The following is a 21,305-nucleotide window of genomic DNA, read 5'->3' on the forward strand; positions in this document are numbered from 1 at the left end:
ATTTTGTATCATAATCTAATACTATGTGGCATGTTAAATAAATCTAATCCAAAACAGCCAAGCTGCAAAAAAAGTGTGCGACCCTCAAAAAGGCTATGGTGAAAAAAGATGTGAAATCCAAGGTGGTGGCCAAGAAATGGCTGTGATGGTAGGTTAATGGTAAAAATTTTAATAATGACACTTCAGGTGAATTTTGTGCCAAGACCTAGCGGCACAAAAATTCACCTGAATTGTTGTTATTAAAATTTTTACCATTAACCTACCATCACAGCCATTTCTTGGCCGCCACCTTGGATTTCACATCTTTTTTCACCATAGCCTTTTTGAGGGCCGCACACTTTTTTTACAGCTTGGCTGTTTTGGATTAGATACTGGTTTATAAGATATGCACACCCTATACCTCCTATACTGTTCACACACAACCATGTAGTTACTATGTATGTTATATGGATCATGGATAGTAACACTATACAATAGCTACATCTGTTAAAGACTTATAGTGTAACTGCTCTGTCAAGCTGCATGTTTAGCAGTTGGGAAATATAAAAGTACATACACTAAGTTGCATCCTTAAGGAAAACGTATAATTGAATACTATTAAGGCCCATACTTGCAGGCATCACAGCCTACATGAGTTTCTATCGAATGCATAGCTATGTGGCAGTCTAAAGGAGAATTACTGGAACTTACTATCATGTATGTTGAATATATGCATTGCTACAATATACATCACTACATTCCAATACTAAGAAACTGTAAGTGTTAACTGCATCGTGATTAGCATACAACAATATTGACTCTATCAAAAAGGGGAACACAATGTTCCCATCATACAGGAGTGTCATCATTAGTTTGTGATGATAAATGGGAAATCCCCTGTCTGAGTGTTCCTGTTTGATGTTACTAGTAAGTCATTTCAGTTTCATAATAAATAGTGCATGGATACATGACCAATATGTAACTTATAAAGTAGTTAGGATATGTGTAGAGGTGACTGTGTGCCGACAACTGAGGAGGTTGACTGCTTATTAATGATGCCTTGGTCTATTATGCACAATTTGTACTGTCTGAAAGTTTAACAAATGTTAACCTTGAGTAAGCATATACATGCAAGCTAAGGATAATAACTACCATTGTTTTATCAGCTCTGTAGTGTACATGTGTTGCTCAGCTATACTAGTAAGTGTATCATATAACTGATATAAGCCTAACACTACTTTAATATACATGACCACAAGTTTGATGACATGCACATGAAGCCAATTACAATTATTGTGTTTGACTGGGATAAAGAGTTATAATCAGTGTATCACGTCACATCATAATGATGCATGTGTACAAATAGGGCCACCCAATTTTTGATTAAGAAGGTTGCTATTGATATGCAACGTGGAAATGCCACTTCTGTAATGGCAACAATTCCTTCATCAGAAGATTGGGCAGAGTTTGCCTCTCTGCCCACTGTTTGAGCATTTATTATCATCTTTTTTATTTCCCATCAGCAAATAGCTGGTGGATTAAATTATTTAAAGTTTGAAGCACAAAAAAGTTTGTAACTGTAGTTATGACATATACCCCTCTAATACAGCAATCACATTTTCTGTCTGTATTGTTCAAAAGTGGAAATCTGCACACAGATAAAACATATGACTTGAATATATATTTATATGTAGAATACAGTCATGTCATTAGATAGACACCTACATAATCAAATGTTTCTTGTGCACCACAATTTATAAGTATACTAGCTGTAGTACCTGCCCTATCGTGCAGGGCAGTATGTACAATGACATGGAAATTAAATGAAATTACAGTTGGTAATATACTATTATAGATACTTTATAAAAGACTAAGGAAACAATGTGGTGTAAGGATTGCATGAATGCAATAATTGTGGAGAAGTGCACTCTTATTGGAATATTTTGTGACTTAAGTTGCTCAAATTCTACCATCAACCAAACATACCATGAATTACTGTAATCTGCACTACAACGATTCTGTTATGACAAAATATAACGGCTTTATAAAATATAACAGCATGGGCACAGAGTGGGGGCTAGCAAGAAATAATAATAAATGAAAACAAAAAATTTTAAGTCATCCAGCCCAAGACAGCTCATGGAAAAAACCTGCCAGCCTTTTCTTTTGTTTTGCTGCACAGGAAAAACCAAAAAATGCTCCACTCTGCTTTGTATGCATGTGTAGAAAGAGTTCAAATCATTGCTGCAAAGTCTATAAAATAGCTCCCATTTTCACAACGTGCCGCACGTTGTGAAGAACAGTCTGCCACGGGACCGTGTCATTTCACTGTGTAGCTGCAGTCATCCCTCCTCCGAGCAAACCATCCAGGATATGCATAAAGACAAAAGAATAGAAAAGATAAATAGTTTCACACATACATAAATATACAAAGCAACCATCTGATACATTTTTTTACCATAATACCTTCCTTACCACCATCCACAGGTGCTGATCCACAATATCACAAAGCAGCAGTAGCAGCAGACAAACCTAACTAAAGTGCATGTGTTTGCCTATCTAAAAACCTCACTATAGACTACATTACGTGTTTTGCAATCCCCTCTAACTAAAAGTGTCAATCTATCTGCTGAACCTACCCTAGATAGTGCCACATAAAGCATGCCGTGTGTGAAGTTTTCGTCCGTCAAATCTAATCCTACAGCCTTAAAAGTTTGGCCCTGGCTTTTGTTAATGGTCATGGCAAAGCAACAATTGGAAATCGAAGCCGTCTAAATTCAAAAGGCAAAACCGAGTTACTCGGAATGAGAGGAATGCGTGGTATTATAATATCGTGTCCTGCATATCTACCGTGAGAAATCTTGGCCTCTACTGTGTTAGCCGACAGTTTAGTAACTACACACCTAGTGCCATTAGTAACCCTTGGAGGATCTAGAGAGCGTAGAATAATAATAGGAGCGCCTACTTTAAGTAAGAGAAGATGCTGAGGTAGTCCAGATACCTCTAAAGAGTTCAAGAATTCTGTTGGAAAGTGAACAGCCTGAGATTCATCAGGTATGGTGTCCAAGGACCTGTAGTCACAGCAGTCACCAGGTAACTGCTCCACCAGAGTCATGTTGATGGAATGAGTGGTCTTGTTAAGAGGAGCAAGAATGCAGCGTTCAGAAAGCCAAGCCAAGTCGCTAAAGTTAGAGAGCAAATCTGGATACACCCTGGAAACCAGTTCCTCCTTGCTATCCACAAAGGTTCCCATGGTGTCAGGTAGCTGGACAACATCAGGTAGAGTGTCAATAGGAAACTTCCCATCTCCAATGGCCAATAGTTCTTCAGCGAAATGTCCAGCTGCCACATCCCCACACAGGTGCACTCTCATGTTAGTGTGTAGTTGTTTAACCACCACACTGTCCCACAGATGAGATCGCTTGAGGCAAGCATCAACAATGTTACCTCTAGTGCCACCTTGAATGACAGGTAGAATCTGCCTGAAGTCACCACACAGTAACATGCACTTGCCTCCCATTGGATTATCATTCCCTGTCAGATCCCTCAGGGTACGGTCCAAAGCTTCAAAAGCACCTCTGTTGGTCATGGGGGCTTCGTCGACTACTATGGCTTTAGCCTCTATGATCACCCTACATAGTGCAGTTCCTTTCTTGATGTTGCACATGGGGATGTCCGATGCATGCAAGTCCAAAGGGATCTTAAAGGTGCTATGCAAGGTACGTCCTCCAGTCAAGAGAGTAGCAGCTATTCCGCTAGAAGCAGTAGCTAATGCTATGTCACCTACAGACCTAAGTTTAGCTAGAATAAGATTGATCAAGAAAGTTTTGCCAGTTCCACCAGGGGCATCCAAGAATAACATGCCTCCCTCGTCTCTATCTATCATGGAGCAAAAGGTGTCATAGGCATCTTGCTGGTCAGCAGTAAGCAATGGAACATTACGATTTACGTATGCCTGTTGCTCTTCAGGATTATAGTCAATCTCCCTACGGTACACATGTGCAAACCTATCGCTATCCACTGCCTGAGGCTGGGGTAGCCCATACTCAGACAGTTCCCTACCTCCCATGGAAATAACTTTTTCCTGCAAGTCATTGAGAGCCACATTGAAGATGTCATCATTGAACTCCAAGTCATCATCCCTATGTTGAGTACGTTGCTGGTGCAAGAAGTCCTCTGCCATTGCTTCCTTGTGGTTCTCGTAAATCTCCAGAGGGTTGGATGGTTCACACCAATTAAGGATCACTGCAAACAGGGTGCGAAGACTTGCAGGTGAGTTGCTGACTGATGCCTCTTCCATAGCCAAGTGGTACTGATTATCATCCTCAAGAAGACCTAACCTCAAACATGCATCCCTAAAGGAACTACAGAGGTCACCTTCAACAGTTCTCAAGTCAGCAAAAGACTGGGGTCCCCTAACATGATGAAGATGCAATCGAAGGTAGAAGCATTCTCCCTGACGTGGACTGATGGTGTAGACTCTGCCTATAACCTGAGCCTCCTTAACTCCAGGATGGTCAGCGACATCCTTTCCCTGTTTTCTCCTGTTCCAAGTCTTCCTGCTCCACGTGTAGTACTGAGGCACTTCTTCATACAACAGAGTCCTGGCGAAATCATCAGATTGACAGAGGACAAAGAACTCTGTCAACGTAGTCTTCGGAGGGTCACCAGAAGCCTGTTCTCTTGCAGTCTCCTCAGTGAAATACACTCGTTGGCCATTCTCCAAGTGAACAGCAAGCTGTTCAACAGGAGGGAACCTTTCATGTATGGGGAACTCCAGTATTCTCCAGGCAGCCTCGCTGCTGCTGATGTAGCGTGCATTCTGGAAGTCTGAGATCTCATCCACCTGATCAGACCTCAGAGCAAAGGTTGCCTGATCACAACCCTTGTGTACGTATTTCAGTACATACTTGATGGATTTGATGGACACGCAAAGCTCGACATTACAGTGACAGTTTAAAGAACGTAGCAGAAGTTTGTTGTAAGGCACAATCCACCTGTTGTCAATCTCTTGAGTAACCCGAGACCCCATTACCCTCATATTAACGGTAGCCACTTGTCCACCATCCTCAGGGCTCCTCCTCCTGTACAGTGGGTAACTGTCTACATGTAGTTGGGTATCAGCCTTGAACTGCTTTGGGTAGCTCTTACTGCAGCGGCCATCTTCCATGCAGGGTGAGTCAGGGTTGATGCTCCCACAGGGCCCATGTACCATGTTGGAAATCACGATCTGATGCAGCTCAGGATCAACCATTGGATCAGGGATCTCAGCACAGATGACATCATCAATCTTATCTGGAGTGATCTTGTGCTCTGGAATAAGCCATTGCAGCAAATGGCAATGTGGCAAACCGCGCTTTTGCCATTCTGTTGAGTAGAGCCAAGCCCATGGTTTCCCAAAAATCATCTCCTTTGTGAGCATCTCTAACAATTTCTTCACCTTAAGCCTAAACACACGGGCCACTAAGTCTGGACGGTCCAGAGGCTCTTGACCTGGTAGTAGATTGTTCCTAATCTCTGGCCAATTAGGATTGGTGGTCATGGTGATGAAGAGGTCGGGGTGGCCATACTTCCTAACGTAGGTCATTGCATCCTGCTGACGCTCATGCATGTAGCGTGGTCCACCAGTAAATGACGACAGTAGGATCACCCTACGACCAACATTCCTGGGGTCACCATCCCCATCTACCATTGCACCCCACAAATCCTGGTAGCAATCAGCACGTAGTGCCTTTTGCTCACGCCTGAGAAACTGTAAGTGCTCAGTTTCAATCTTACAGTAGGCGTCAACCAGGAATTGCTGGAAAAGCCTTTTAGCCTTAAGCAATACAGGCACTTGCTGCCTGACCATGATGTGGTAGCGGTAATACACCATGGCTGTCAATTTCCTACCATTAGCCAATTTCAGGTTGATGTGCCATCCATCGGTGCCATAAGAAAAGAGTAAAGGATACTGTAAAGGATCATACCCCCTATGAAGTTCAGAAATGCGCTGCAAAGACCCATCCCTATAGTGCAAAACTATGTCCCTATTATTTACATTATCATTAGGCATTAGCACTCCTACCTCGTCACACATCGGGCTATTGTACCTCCTAGCATGCTCTCCTACTGGCCGTTTGTTCTCATTAATCACTACCCTAATATTTGCTGGCTCATCATGCTGCTCAAATATTTCTTTAGCTACCTTAATAAGTTGAACATAGTGATTATCGTCATGCAAAAGCTCAGTAATACCCATAACTATGTCAAGCCTTAACCCATCAACTATCCCACATCTTGTAGCTACTTCAGTTTGCTGGTTGTCGATAAATAAATTTGGGAAAATTTAGGAGACTCACCTGTTGATGGAACTAAACTACCTATACGATGATAGACTTGACCCTGTACTCTAAAAGAAGGATTGAAGCCAGCCATAGTTATCTCGTTACAGCCAAAGCTTGTCATTTGAAATGCACTATTATACTTACGTATGCTAGTTAGAAAATGTTTACCTGCTGTGTTTGTACCTTCATACAGGTGTCTCAAGAATGACTGGGGCTGTGGAAATGCCTCTAACTGGACATTACCCTTCAAGCAACAAAGGGATTTGGTCTCCTGGGGAAATTTTAATGCGCCGCAGTGTGTGCATTCTACACTAAGTGTGCCTACATCTGTAGTGTTGAAGAAGCTGTGTGGCTGATAGTTAAGCCCCCTAAAGCTTGGGTGTGTGCTTGCATGTACCTGTTGTCTGCGTGCTGTGTTAGCCTGCTGTTCCAGAGCTCTGTAGAGTGGATCAGCTCGAGCTTGTTGATGGGAAGCTGTGTCTTGTTGTTGCTCCTCCCTCCTTGTTACTGGGTCTTCACGCGCAAGTCGACGGGCAGCTGTATCACGCTGCTGTTCTTCTCTGCAGTGGCGTAGCCAAACCCGGGCAAGCCAGGGCATTGCCCGGGCATCAGACTTCTTTGCCCCACCATCAGCTCCTAGAGTAATTATAAAGACGTGGGCTGGATAGCTTGAGATTTTGCTAAAGTTACTTAACTAGTCACTGTACAAGAATAAGTGTAGCACAACTTATACAACACTCACCGTGCCATTTTCGCCGATGGTTTCCTTCTTTTTGGCTAAACAGAGATGGGGTTATCCAAGGGATTTTCCCTACAAGTAACTTGATTGTGCACAAATAGAGGAGGCAATAAATAGAAGCAAGATCACGTGATTACAAAAAACCGCGCAGCATTGTGGCAAGGAGTGAAGGACAGAGAATTGGTTTCACTATAGTGGGCTGGACGGTTTACATTTGGATTAAGTGATCACGGTAGCTATTGGTGTGGTCAAAACTCGGGAGGCAAAGCAGTCTAGAGGTATTTGTGAAATTAGCACCCATCTATCCGTGTGGATACTGCTCAGTTCAAACGGTATGGAGTACTTGTTCAGTCAGCAATTCTTTTCTTTCCACTTTTCTAGGCTAACAACTGTAGTGGCAGAGCATAGTCATCACGTGATAGAGCGCCTCGTGCTTTAATTCAAGAACCTTTGTAGTCTGTTGTAAAGGCACATGTAGCTAGATGTATGTAATATGTTTGAAGGCCAATAGCTAGCTAGGCGTTCGCTTCTATTAGGTTGATATTACTCATCTTGCATACAGTAGTGTAGGATGATACATAATGCATTTTAAAAATGTTATATTGATGTCCATATGAAAATGGGCATGTGTACGTGTGTTACGTAGGAAATGGCTTGCCCACCCATTGCCCAGGCATGGCGAAAAGTCTGGTTGCGCCACTGCTCTGGTGGCCGGGTCCGCACGCGCAAGTCGACGGACAGCTGTATCACGCTGCTGTTCTTCTCTGGCCGGGTCCGCACGCGCAAGTCAACGGGCAGCTGCATCGTGGATCCGTTCCTGTGATCTTTCTTCGTCCTGGCGGGGCCACACGATGGGCTTCTGCGTCACGTTGTCGTCGTCTCTGTTGTGAGTCCAGTTCACACCTAGCACTGGATGAGGTGGTAGCTCCAGTTGAAGCCTCCTGGCGGCGCAGTATTTGTCGTTCTGCTTCTTCCCGTCTCTTCCATGGATCCAATCTTTCGTTCTACTTGCGTCTCTTTGCTTGAAACGCACAAAAAGTAGACGATCGTTTTCGCTTAGGCGGCATGCTCGGGCATGCTTACACAGCACATCAAATGAATTTGAATTAGAAATATCACGTGTGTACAGTTGGCAAAAACACATGCAGTACAGTGCGAAAAAAGGTGTACAGAAAAGGTGCCCAAAACGAAAAAAAAAAAATTAACACCAGCTAGACTCGAACCCACAACCTCGCGCACGTAAGGCAGGCACCTAAACCATTAACCTATCTACTTCACCACATTGTTACAGCAATATTTTAGTATCAAGACACACGGTAGTGTGTCGTGCGGCCCAAGAAGCCGGCGCACCACACCGTGAGTATATTGACAGGAAGAAAGAAAACGTCATTTTCACACCTTTGTATCTCGGTGATCACTTATCTGATTGGAACCAAATTTGCTAAACAGTTTCCCGCCAGCCAAGGGAGTCTACATTCCAAATGTGAAGGAAATCGCTCCAGCCATTTCCGAGATACGAGCTGCCAAAGTTTGGTTTTTTTTCTTCGTCTTTTCGCACACTTGCAAAAATTGCTATAACAAGCAAACGCGTACTCCGATCGCCTTGAAATTTGGCACACAGGAAGGGAGTCCAAAGGCGAATCCTAGCATCAAATTTGGTACAAATCCGATGAATGGTTCAGGAGTTATGACCGATTATTCGCGTAAAACAAGATCGATTTGTTGTCACGCCTACAGGGTAAACCGCTTCATGGAATGAGTTGAAAATTGCTATGTAGATGGAGTAACCATCGTAGGAGTGCCTTTTGGTGGTTTGAAAGGAATCGAGATAAAGACCACGGAGATATGACACAAAATCCAACCTGTGTCACAATTACGCGATCGATTTTTATGAATAAAAAAGTATTAGTTTTCACGCCTACTAGGCAAACCGCTTAGAGCAATGAGCTGAAAATCGGTGTATAGCTGGAATAATCTTCATAGAAAGTCCTTGCAGTAGTACAGAAGAATCGGATTACAAACCACTGAGTTATGATTCGAAAGCCAACTCCGTGTAGCAAATGCGAGATCGAGATACTCTAACAGAACAGTCACCCTAATAGAGCATTCGGCTAATTTATTTACTCCATTATAGAATTTTATTACATCACAAGTTTTCTGTAGGGAGTTCAGTTGCAAACAGTTAATCTTATAGACAGTTCAGCAAGAAGACAATCACCATGTGGAGAGTTAAGCAAATATACCACTATAGAGATTCAGAACATTACAAGTCACACTGAAGAAAGTTCAGCTATAAACAAGTCATGCACTGTGTAGAAAATTCAGCTACAATTAAGTCACTCTCTAGAGAATTCAGTTACACAGAATTCAGCTACACACAAGTCACTGTGGAGAGAGTTCAGCTACAAACAAATTACCCTTTAGAGTGATCAGCTACAAACAAAACACTTTGCAGGGTGTTCAACTGCAACAAATCAATTACCTTTAGAGCGATCAGCAATGAACAAATCAACACAAATCTACCTGTAGAGAGATCAGCTAGAAACAAATCACCCTGAAGAGAGTTCAGCTACAAAAAATCACCCTGTAGAGACATCAGCTAGAAACTAGACACAATGTAAGGAGTTCAGCTACAAGCAATCACCCTGTAGAGAGTTCAGCTAAAACAAATCAACCTGCAGAGAGATCAGCTACAAACAAATCACCTGATAGAGAGTTCAGCTACAAACAGATTACCTGTAGAGAGATCGGCTACAAACAAATCAACCTGCAGAGTGATCAGCTTTATACACACAAATCAACTTGTAGAGAGATCAGCTACAAACAAATCACCCTGTAGAGAGATCAGCTAGAAACTACACACAATGTAAGGAGTTCAGCTACAAACAAATCACCCTGTAGAGAGATCAGCTACAAACTAGACACAAAGTAAGGAGTTCAGCTACAAGCAAATTACCATGTAGAGAGTTCATCTACAAACAAATCAACCTGTAGAGCAATCAGCTAGAAACAAATCACCCTGAAGAGAGGTCAGCTACAAAAAATCACCCTGTAGAGAGATCAGCTAGAAACAGATCACCCTGAAGAGAGGTCAGCTACAAACAAATTGCCCTGTAGAGAGATCAGCTACACACAAATCAACTTGTAGAGAGTTCAGCTACAAACAAATTACCCTGTAGAGAGATCGGCTACAAACAAATCAGCCTGTAGAGAGTTCAGCTAAAACAAATCAACCTGCAGAGAGATCAACTACAAACAAATCACCTTATAGAGAGTTCAGCTACAAACAAATTACCCTATAGAGAGATCGGCTACAAACAAATCAACCTGCAGAGAGATCAGCTACACACAAATCAACTTGTAGAGAGATCAATTACAAACAAATCACCCTGTAGAGAGATCAGCTAGAAACTACACACAATGTAAGGAGTTCAGCTACAAATAAATCACCTTATAGAGAGTTCAGCTACAAACAAATCACTCTGTAGAGAGATCAGCTAGAAACTGGACACAATGTAAGGAGTTCAGCTACAAGCAAATCACCCTTTAGTGAGTTCAGCTACAAACAAATCAACCTACAGTGAGATCACCTACAGAAAAGCACCTTGTACAGAGTTCAGCTACAAACAAATTACCCTGTAGAGAGATCGGCTACAAACAAATCAACCAGTAGAAAGATCAGCTACACACAAATCAACTTGTAGAGAGATCAGCTACAAACAAATCACCCTGTAGAGAGATCAGCTAGAAACTAGTTACAATGTAAGGAGTTCAGCTACAAGTAAATCACCCTGTAGAGAGTTCAGCTAAAACAAATCAACCTGCAGAGAGATCAGCTACAAACAAATCACCCTGTAGAGAGATCAGCTAGAAACTAGATACAATTCAAGGAGTTCAGCTACAAGCAAAATCACCCTTTAGTGAGTTCAGCTACAAACAAATCAACCTGCAGTGAGATCACCCACAAAAACGCACTTGTACAGAGTTCAGTTACAAACAAATCACCCTGTAGAGAGATCAGGTAGAAGAATTCACCTTGTAGAGAGTTCACCTTGTAGACAGTTCATTTACAAAGAAACCATCATATAGAGAGTTCAGCTACAAAGAAATTACCCCATAGAGAGTTCAGCTAGAAGAAGTCACCTTGTAAAGAGTTTAGCTACAAAGAAACCATAATGTACAGAGTTCAGCTACAAAGAAACCACCTGTACAGAATTCAACTACAAACAAATCACCCTGTATAGAGATCAGCTAGAAGAAGTTACCTTGTAGATAGTTCAGCTACAACAATTCACCCTGTAGAAAGATCATGCTATGTTGTAGAGTGTTCAGTTACAAAGAAACCATCATGTAGAGAGTTCAGCTGCAAACAAATCACTCTGTGGAGAGTTCAGCTACAAAGAAACCGCCATGTAGAGAGTTCAGCTTCATACAAACCACCTTGTAGAGAATTCAACTACAACAAATCACCCTGTAGAGAAGAAGTTACGTTGTAGAGAGTTCAGCTACAAAGAAACCACCATGTAGAGAGTTTAGCTGCAAACAATTCACTTGTAGAGAGTTCAGCTAGAAACAAATCACCCCGTAGAGAGATCAACTGGACGAAGTCACCTTGTAGAGAGTTCAGCTACAAAGAAACCATCATGTAGAGAGTTCAGCTGCAAACAAATCACCCTGCAGAGAGTTCAGCTACAAAAAAAATCATCCTGTAGAGAGTTTTCAGCTAGACGAAGTCACCTTATAGAGAGTTCAGCTACAAAGAAACCATCATGTAGAGAGTTCGGCTATAAAGACACCACCATGTAGAGAGTTTAGCTGCAAACAAATCACCTGTTACAGAGAGAGCTACAAAGAAACCATCCTGTATATAGTTCAGCTACATTTCAAGTCACCCAGTAGAGAGATCAGCTGCAAAAAAAATCCTGTGGGGAATAATGAGCATGTAATAAATACATGTATATAATTTGTATAATTACTAATAAAATCAAAAATAATTGAAGTACTAAAATTGAAGTACTAAAATTCTTCTTTAAGTTCTTTTCTTCTTCCTGTGGTAAAGAAAAAAACACATGGGTTAAAAAAGCCCCAAAGCCAGCCATAGGCCGGCTTTGCAGTATACAAATACAAAAAGAAGTGATATCTAATCAAAAACAAAAAAGGTGCGGCCCCCATAAAGGCCATGGTGAAAAAAGATGTGAAATCCAAGGTGGCGGCCAAGAAATGGCTGTGATGGTAGGTTAATGGTTACATTTTAATAACGGCAATTCAGGTAAATTTTGTGCTGCTTGGTCTTGGCACCAAATTCACCTGAATTGTTGTTATTAAAATGTAACCATTAACCTACCATCACAGCCATTTCTTGGCCGCCACCTTGGATTTCACATCTTTTTTCACCATGGCCTTTATGGGGGCCACACCTTTTTTTACAGCTTGGCTGTTTTTGATTAGATTATAAAGACTTGTACAAATGGACTGAGATAGGTGTTTACTTGCGGTTTGCATGCGGTTTATAGAAAGAATTCAAGCGAATTTTAGTCTACACACCTGCCTTCAACGGCCCCTAGACGACTAACGATAGCTCGCATGAACTTTTCGAAAGCGTCATTGTTGAGCTCAATAATCAGCGCTTCCGTGACACCAAAGACGCTTCCAAACGCGCAGCGGTTCGAGAGTACAATGCGTGACATCAAATGGAATGCAGACAGACAGACAGACAGACGGCTTTTCTTTCTTATAATATAGATTGCATGCAATGTACATAGAAGCAATGCTATATTGTTTCCAAGTACAGTAGTATTTTGGCAGTTACTTCACTCCTACTTAGTATTATAATTATTAGGTGTTATTGTCATTCTCATATTAGAAAATAACTTTTATCACTGTGACTATTTTTGGTTCAACTAAAACTATGAGACATGCAATGTTAGGAAGACATACTAAGCTAGGTGATAGGCCTAACAAACTGTGCTAGATATAAAGGGACTCATACAGGAATTCTGTGGGCATTTTGAAGTACTTGTGAAGTTTAACATTTGATGCACATTTCAGATAAAGGAAGATACTCTAATAGAACAGTCAAATTAATATAGGTAAAGCTGTCATATATACTCTAATACAACATTCACAATTAGACAGCCATAGATAAAACAGATTTTATATTTTGACTCTCAAATATAGTATGTACAAGTTGAGCTGAATCCTGAATTAAAAAAACTACTATATAAAAGGAAAAAGTAAATAACATTTCAGCTATCAGATGATTAGTGGTGACAGTAAAGTTGACAACAACAGATACGTGTGGTTTGGTTCCATTACAGATCGGAAAAGGGCCATAATGGACAGTACATTTATGGCTTCCCATAGACTGGAATGTTTTAGTGTGTCTAGCAGTACCACAAATGAGCCAAATTTCAAGAATATGTATAATTGCATCCATGAGATATTAAATGTTTTTGAGGGTTCAGCTCAACACGTACGTATACTATAGTGAAGGCAGAGAAAATAATAGCAATTCTCCAGCTATTGAAATATTCTAACATTTCATACTGACTGTATACAATCACATGGTTACATTTCTTACTGTACATAAGAAAAATTATACCTTACATCATCAACATGTTTCATATATGCTGCAAAAGAGTTACTGCCACATCACAAGACAACTAGTAATTGCTGTAATTAGACAAAAGTTAATTATTGACATTTTAGCTTCTGTCTATTGTGAACACCATACACCTTGTTCCCAACATATTATATAAAAGTTATAAGTTGGATAGTGAGCTTTATGAACACATAATAATCATATTTGTTGAATAGCTATTTATATGGTTATACCAACACAATGGCATAGCTACCATTGTGAAGGTAGCAGCCAAATAGTAGTCACATGTGTCTCACCCACTAAAACAGCCCTGTGACAAATTTGTATGCAAAGACAATCAAATAGTAATTATTCAGTGATTAGAAAGTGCCATTCTAAAAATATCTAGATCTGTCCAGATATTTTCAAGCAGTGTTACTAGACATTGTCTTTTAATAACATTATATCAACCAGGATTAGTATTAAAATAAAGTATTGAAATAATGAGATTTGCATGGACTGGGAAAAAATACATTGCAAGCTCTTGCATAAGTAAAAATACAATAGTAGCATATAAGCCTAACATTTTACTGACTGCTCTATTAGAATATATTACTGTTTTATTGTGTACCTAATAGTGGTGATAATTTAATTATGGCTTTTATATTGAGTGCACAATGTATTACACAATATTCATGATATCTAACTGTAATTTACATAGTAAACTAACAGGATATCTAACTGTAATTAACATAGTAAACTAACAGGATATCTAACTGTAATTAACATAGTAAACTAACAGGATCAAGTCAGGCATATACATTTGGCCACTCCAACTGAGAGTATTTTCCTATTTCAATGTTGAAAGTGCATTGTTATTTTTTAAACATCAATCACAACGGTAAATGTGACTGCTCTATTAGAGTATTTTAATTCAAAGATATAAAGATATGAATTAATCACCTTTTAAGCCAATCATAGTGAACATATAGTGCCTAAATGCCAAGCTTTACAGAAGGCCTTCCATATGACATCTGATTCAACAGATTCTCTTCTACATAGTTTTACTTCACCTAACCTCTCACCTTACATCTACACATGCACACAGATACGAGCACACACCCACCCACACACACCCACACACACACACACACACACGCATGCACACACACCCACACACACACACACACACACACACACACACACACACACACACACACACACACACACACACACACACACACACACACACACACACACACACATATACATACACACCAATAACAAAATTGCCAACAAAGGACACTGACTGAGTCTGAGACTGGTACCCATGTGAGGCTGTATCAATCAAAACAAGCCTCACAGATACATTTAATGAACATGAAGTCCAGTAACACACATACACATATCCATACTGGAATAGCAAAATAAATGAATGCTGTTTTCAAGATTTTAAAATTTATAAATAGTAATTAACTGTGCACAGTAGCTTGGATGTTCTAATGGTGTGAGGTATTCAGTTATTGTTTCAAACAACTCAATCAAATTAAATGGTATGGGTGTACTGAATACCACTGCATTGAGCAGTCCAAAATTTAACAAATCATTATGTTTGAATAGTTCTCTACAATATTTAAATGTACAGCTTATTTCAATATTATTATTATTTATCATTTCATTAGAACTTTAGAGCGACAAGCACTGAAGATCTGACAGCAACATGTGCTGTGGCCTTATTTTTAATACATACAATTGTTAAATGTCAACTTGATTCTTTACCTCCTTGAATTGTACTATATATCTAATACAATTTATTCACAAATGTTACGAATACTCACCAATTCCTCCAAGTGTGTACCTGTAGGTAATGTTTAACATACATGAAGCTTGCATGGACTGAATAGGTTTATTCAGTGGCTTAAAGCGCATACTATTTTCTTATACATACTGAAACATTAAAAGTGCACCTATATAGGTATTTCCTGAGATGTACATGTATGTACTGTATATGCATAGAATGAAGCACTTTTGTCACAATACTATTCAGTTCAACCATGTATGTAGCTGTCTAACTATAGTACAACAAGCGGATTAGAACTTGCATGGGAAATACTATATGCCTCAACACTTTTCCTTTGATACAGGCAAGTCTACTCATATTCCAATGGTGTATCATGTCAGTATAAAATTCATATGGTGTTTTTTTATGATTTGACTAGATTTGAAATAATACATTTTGCCAATGGCCTATATATCCCTGGTATTTTTCTTGTATTCAAATCATCTCTCTCCCAGGTGCACTGTGTTCTAACTACAGGGTAGTATTCTATAATGAACACTGAGCAGTTTAGGTAAATAAGTGCTTACAAGAAGCCACACAACTAGCATCTGGAATACTGCATTCTATTATTATGCTAACAAATCTTAATTAAATACCATCCCACCAGACACCCACAAGATATGTTCAAACATTACACTAAATGTAAATTCACGTGATTTTTAAATTGGGTATAATATAACAGTTCAGGGTAAATAAATGATTGATAGAACACACTGGCTATGCCTATACAAATAGATGAAAATAATTATACACATTCATTTCAACTGATATTTTCTTTGATGGTTAGTAGTGGCACCACTTGTTATATTATCAGATGCAATCTCAGCTTTTATTGACGAAAAACTGTAGAGGCATTCATGGGTGTCAGGATTATTATCATTTTGTACTTCTTGTAGTAATCTATCATTCTCTAATTGTTTAATAACGTTTCGTAGACTGTCGACATCATTTTTTATTCTCCTGGCTACACTGTTGACTGGATAATTTTTAGGTGAGAAGCAGTCCTTGGTTGATCGGATTAGTGATGCAAGTTGTTCATCAGCTTGTAAGCAGTCACTTGGTATACAATCACTTCCAGTGACATTCAGCTACACAACACATAAAACATTTAACTGTTAATGAAACATCCAGCTAGTTATTATATACTTAGCTAAGAATGCACACTGAAACAAACCCACCACATAATAAATACGAGCAATGTTGTGTTCAAGCTGATTCTTAATGACGTAAAGTGAATGGTGTATTTCTTTTTTTCCTGTTAGTCTTAGCGGCTTCAACTCCACAAACATTACTTCTATAATAAATCTTCGGTGAAGGATATAGCCATTGTAAAAATGTTGTAAAAGTTCATGCGTGACTTGCTCCGTCTCTGGATAGTAGGCTAAATTGAGGTTGTAACTGTCATAACATCCTCCAAAAGTCTGTAAAGTAGCATAGACACTTTCTGTAATATTGCATAGATTCATTGATAGCTACTACAACCATTTGTAAAAAGCTAATTGGAAATGTAAGCATGGCTTTTATATGGCCGCATGCATTAACATACACTAACCTCCTTATTGTCAGTTATAGATATTAGATTATCTGTTTCTGATGATAATTTGTGAAATCCAGAGTCTTTCTTGGTAGGGCTTAGCCATTTGTTTAAAAAGCACCCACTGACAACCAAATCTGTCCCATTGCAGCGACAGGTAGTAGAATTGCCATTATAGTCAATGTGATCAACTCCTGACCCAGACTGCTCTGCTCTCCTGAGCCAGAGCCAGAGTTTGTTTCATTCAGTAAGAAAGAGGAACCATCATCGTGTGAGCTACTAGCCATGACCACTTTAGCTATCACCATGTACAAAACTAAATGAAATATCCCCACTGTGGACATCATTGCTATATTTGCCATTGCAAACAAACTTGAGGAAGCTATAGCTCCCACACTTATTTATAGTGCTGGCTTACACATATAAGTCTACACAGAATTTTAAGTGTTTTCGCTTGATGAAACTCCCCCCACCATAATGAAATGGCATCATAGAGTACATATATCAGTGCATCTAATTACATCATGCAGGTGATTTTTAGAAGCATTGTAATGCTTGTTAGAGCAAAGATATTTAGACTTATCCACAGTGTTACACATGCAGAGATGCATTACCAAATATACTTTTAAATACTTAATTAATTATATTGCACTTAAATATATTGGTATACGGAATTTACACAGAGGTGAAAAGCAAAGCTATCGAACTGTATAATTATACAAGATAACTATGGCTGAACGCTGAATGGCTTGCTAGCCCTATCTGAAGGATGACAACAAATTGTCAGGGTATTTACCAGTCCCTTTCCTATAGCTAGTCATGCATTAATGCTGATATGCACTTATGCAACCACATCAATTGAAACCTTTTTATCTGTTTTGAAAATGACACTTATTAGATCTCTGGTGACCTCTTGTGTGGCTGTCTGGATGTGCAGTTATGATTATATCACAAAAATTTGTCCCATTTACTGCTAGTTATATGCCTTATATGGCATACATGTAGTATTCCTACAGTAACTTAACATTTTGAAAATGTTTATGATATTTAATGTCTTTTTAGCTAATACATACAAAAATTACAATTGTTGCTTAAACCTTAAACAGACTGTATAGACTTGTAATTGTGAATTATAGTATTTATTTATTATTACTGTGTAGTAAGGACAGAGTATGACACACAGAAATACAGTAAACACTAAATTTGTAATCTACAGTAAGTAAGTATAAATCTTTAAAACCATTCAAAGATGGCTGGTTGACAATGTTCTCTGAAAGATTGTTGCATGGTCTAATCATTGAAGGCAGGAAGGAGTAATGGTGTGCGTTAAGTTTAGCATGTGGTCTTCTAAAACACTGCAAGTAGCCCCCTGCATGGTGTACGTTAACATTGGAGTTGATATACAGATGGCATAACAATCAGATACTTATCTTGTAAAACATAACTAGTTTAGAGTAGGTACAGCATGATTCAAGAGAAGGCCAATTAAGTGAGTTGAGCATATATAGTGGTAACACTATTTTTCCAAGAATAGTCATTCGTATTGTAGGGACGGTACCATGTACATATATACATACAATAGTATAGTGTATCAGGAATTCAACACATTGTAGGAACCTTGTACAGGACAATAATTGAGGAAGTGAGGAAATATTGATATTAAAAAAGACATAAATGAAAGTATTTAGCTGTGTGTTTTGAGTGGCAAATGAGTAGAAATACAGCACACACAGAATCAGTATCTGATAGAGCCATCAACTTCTTTGTATACAGGAACATCCTTAAGCTGGTGCTCAGTCATATCCTGAACATTAGTCATTATATCGAATAACATGTACATCACTGCTAAAGGGCACGTTTGTGCAGACAAGTGGTCAGGTACATAGGTGACTATGCTATCAAGAATGTACGTTGGTACTTTTAGTACTCTCAACTACTTTATAGGAGCCATATAACTGTTAATTGCAGTTGTAATGTATTTGTGGTTTTATTTATTTGCGATTTGTTGGAGTGATTAAATGCTTGTGAAATACCAGGCAATGAACTATGATTCATTATTTGTGCTTGTACATACTCTTTGTAAGAGGTTTTGCACAGTAAACAATAATAATAATAATGATATAGCTACAATAACTATTGCCGAAATCTAAATGATCCAGGCATGCATAACTATGTATTTTTCACAATTATAGCTACTTATAGGGACAATGTGTTATAAAGTTATTAAATGTATCTATATGCTAGCTTCCAGTATTACACCTAAAAATGTTATCTTTTAACCAATTTATAATCAGGGAAATAGTTTCATGCAAACAAACTTAATGTAACAACTTTAAACAGGCTGTATAGGACCAGGTGTCCTACAGACCTTTAGCACTTGTGCTGAAAAGCTTTAATAAATAAAATAAATCAGCCATGCAATTAACTAAATGACTGTTATAGCTGTATGCTTTGAAACTGGCTAACTGTAGACATTTTTGATGGTTGGATTATAGGATCCTATTGCTAGCCATACCTTGAGCCCTTCAAGTATGAGTGTATGCATGCATGAAGCTTATTAATACACTGTACGTATATAGCTCAGTAGCTATAGCTAACTATAATTTTCACTCTAGCTACTGCATACTGTACCTGCAACATTGTGGCTTTGTAGCCTGTGGCTATAAGTCATCAATGCTATAGCGATATATAGCTAGCTATATACATTCCTGTATGTACGCTACGATCGATGCATGCACGTTGTAACAATTCGTCACTACGCAGCCCTATAGCTAATACCGACGTGTCAGATCACTGTGCATACAGTGTCTAATGTATGCACGTAGCTATGGTATAACTGCTATAGACTTACTTTGCTGAAAATCCCTAAGAACAGTTTTACGAAATCATCGTACGTCACAAATCAATACGACGGCATGCACAGGGGGATTTCCCCATATGATCTAACTTCACTCACGGTAAAGACAGCAGGGTGAAATCTTCTATAAATAGCTAGCTGTGCAATGGAGGAGCAAGCAATTCACTGATCAAAACATAACAAAGTCAATCTCTGACCAAACAACAGCTAGTTAGCAGCAATGGCGCCAGTGCAAGGATCATTCTACACTCTTCTATACATGATCATTTTAGCTAGCATGAGAGCCAGCTCCTCCCCGTTGCTACCAACAAACGATACGAACTTTTCTGAGCTGGGCGCTGGAAATGATATCGCTACTAACTCTAGCAGCGGCATTGGCAGCGGGAACAACAGCACCGTCAATTGTGGCTGCAATGTGACAAAAGTGTTAACCAAGTGGCTAAGCCCAAGCAAGAAGGAAGCTGGAATCAGCAAGCTAACGATGGAAACAGACTTCCTGATTAGTTTAACTGACAACAAAGAAGTAAGTGCGAATGCAATGCAGAGATTTGTTACTATATGTATGCACGTCACGTGTTTCCGGAATAGCTAGCTAAATAGCTAAGCAAAGTTTGCATAATTACAGCTAAATAGCTAAGTAAAGTTTGTATAATTAAAATAATTATTATGCATTATCATGAATGTTGACTTACTTTACAGACTTTTGGAGAATGTTATGATAGCTACAAGGTCAACTTGGCCTACTATCCAGAGTCACAAAATGTCACAAAAGATCTGTTACAAAAGTTCTACAATGGCCTCATCCTTCACCGAAGGTATATCACAGAAGTGATGTTGGTGGAGTTGAAACTACTTAGACTAACAGGACAAAGAGAAATACATCATTCACTCCATTTCATTAAGAACCAACTTGAACACAATATTGTTCATCTTTATCATCTGGTGAGTGTTAGTTCTATGTAAAATGCATGTATATAGCTAGTTATACTCTTAGCTTAAAGCTCCATTATTGCTGTAGTTCTATATATTGTTTACCGACATTTTGTGTTGTGTAGCTGAACATCACTGGATGTAGTTGTATACCAAGTGACTGCTTACAAGCTGATAAACAATTTGCATCACTAATAAATGCAACCAAGGACTGCTTCTCACCCAGAAGTTATCCAGTCAACAGTGTAGTCAGGAGAATCAAAAATGATGCTGACAGTCTACAGAAAATTCTCATACAGTTATTAAAAGAATCACCACAAGAAAGACAATGTCATGACAGCACCCATCACTGTTCATACAGTTTTTCCTCAATAAAAGCTAAAATTACTTTTGATAACAAGTGGTGCCACTACTAATAGTTACTGTACCAAGAAGTGTGTTTTTAAAAACATTTTAATTTTCAGATGAATACATGACCAGTGATTTTTTATGGTGTGATTTTATACTATTTTACTCACTT

General features: G+C 39.1%; 3 protein-coding genes across 4 annotated transcripts in view; 2 read left to right on the top strand and 1 right to left on the bottom strand.

The window, feature by feature from the left end:
• LOC136257304 (uncharacterized) overlaps positions 1–7,453 on the bottom strand; it is a 28,550-nt gene extending 21,097 nt beyond the window's left edge. The window contains exons 1-2 of one of the 2 annotated variants that reach the window (XM_066050419.1): positions 7,048–7,192; positions 1,778–6,941 (exon numbers count right to left, since the gene is read on the bottom strand). In XM_066050419.1, the coding sequence (XP_065906491.1) occupies positions 2,717–6,220 (3,504 nt within the window). In that variant the 5' untranslated portion in view covers positions 6,221–6,941; positions 7,048–7,192 and the 3' untranslated portion in view covers positions 1,778–2,716. Of the gene's footprint in view, positions 1–1,777; positions 6,942–7,047 lie in introns of those variants that run through there. The other variant, XR_010701898.1, reaches the window with a different exon arrangement.
• Positions 1–21,305, top strand: part of LOC136257306 (uncharacterized) — a 44,166-nt gene that overhangs the window by 7,344 nt on the left and 15,517 nt on the right. The window lies entirely within an intron of this gene.
• On the top strand, positions 20,076–21,201 carry LOC136258354 (uncharacterized). The gene is made up of 3 exons (XM_066051670.1): positions 20,076–20,378; positions 20,555–20,797; positions 20,911–21,201. Exons 1-3 carry the CDS (start codon positions 20,076–20,078, stop codon positions 21,199–21,201), a joined length of 837 nt encoding a protein of 278 aa, XP_065907742.1.

The sequence above is a fragment of the Dysidea avara genome, chromosome 6 (assembly GCF_963678975.1).
Source record: "Dysidea avara chromosome 6, odDysAvar1.4, whole genome shotgun sequence".
NCBI lineage: Eukaryota > Metazoa > Porifera > Demospongiae > Dictyoceratida > Dysideidae > Dysidea > Dysidea avara.

What these genes read in the sequence shown, in the direction of transcription:
- LOC136258354 (XM_066051670.1), top strand. Translation starts at nt 20,076, where the DNA reads ATGGCGCCAGTGCAAGGATCATTCTACACTCTTCTATACATGATCATT. An exon ending in GTTTAACTGACAACAAAGAA is followed by an intron (nt 20,379 to 20,554) that starts GTAAGTGCGAAT and finishes CTTACTTTACAG; the next exon opens with ACTTTTGGAGAATGTTATGA. An exon ending in TTGTTCATCTTTATCATCTG is followed by an intron (nt 20,798 to 20,910) that starts GTGAGTGTTAGT and finishes TGTGTTGTGTAG; the next exon opens with CTGAACATCACTGGATGTAG.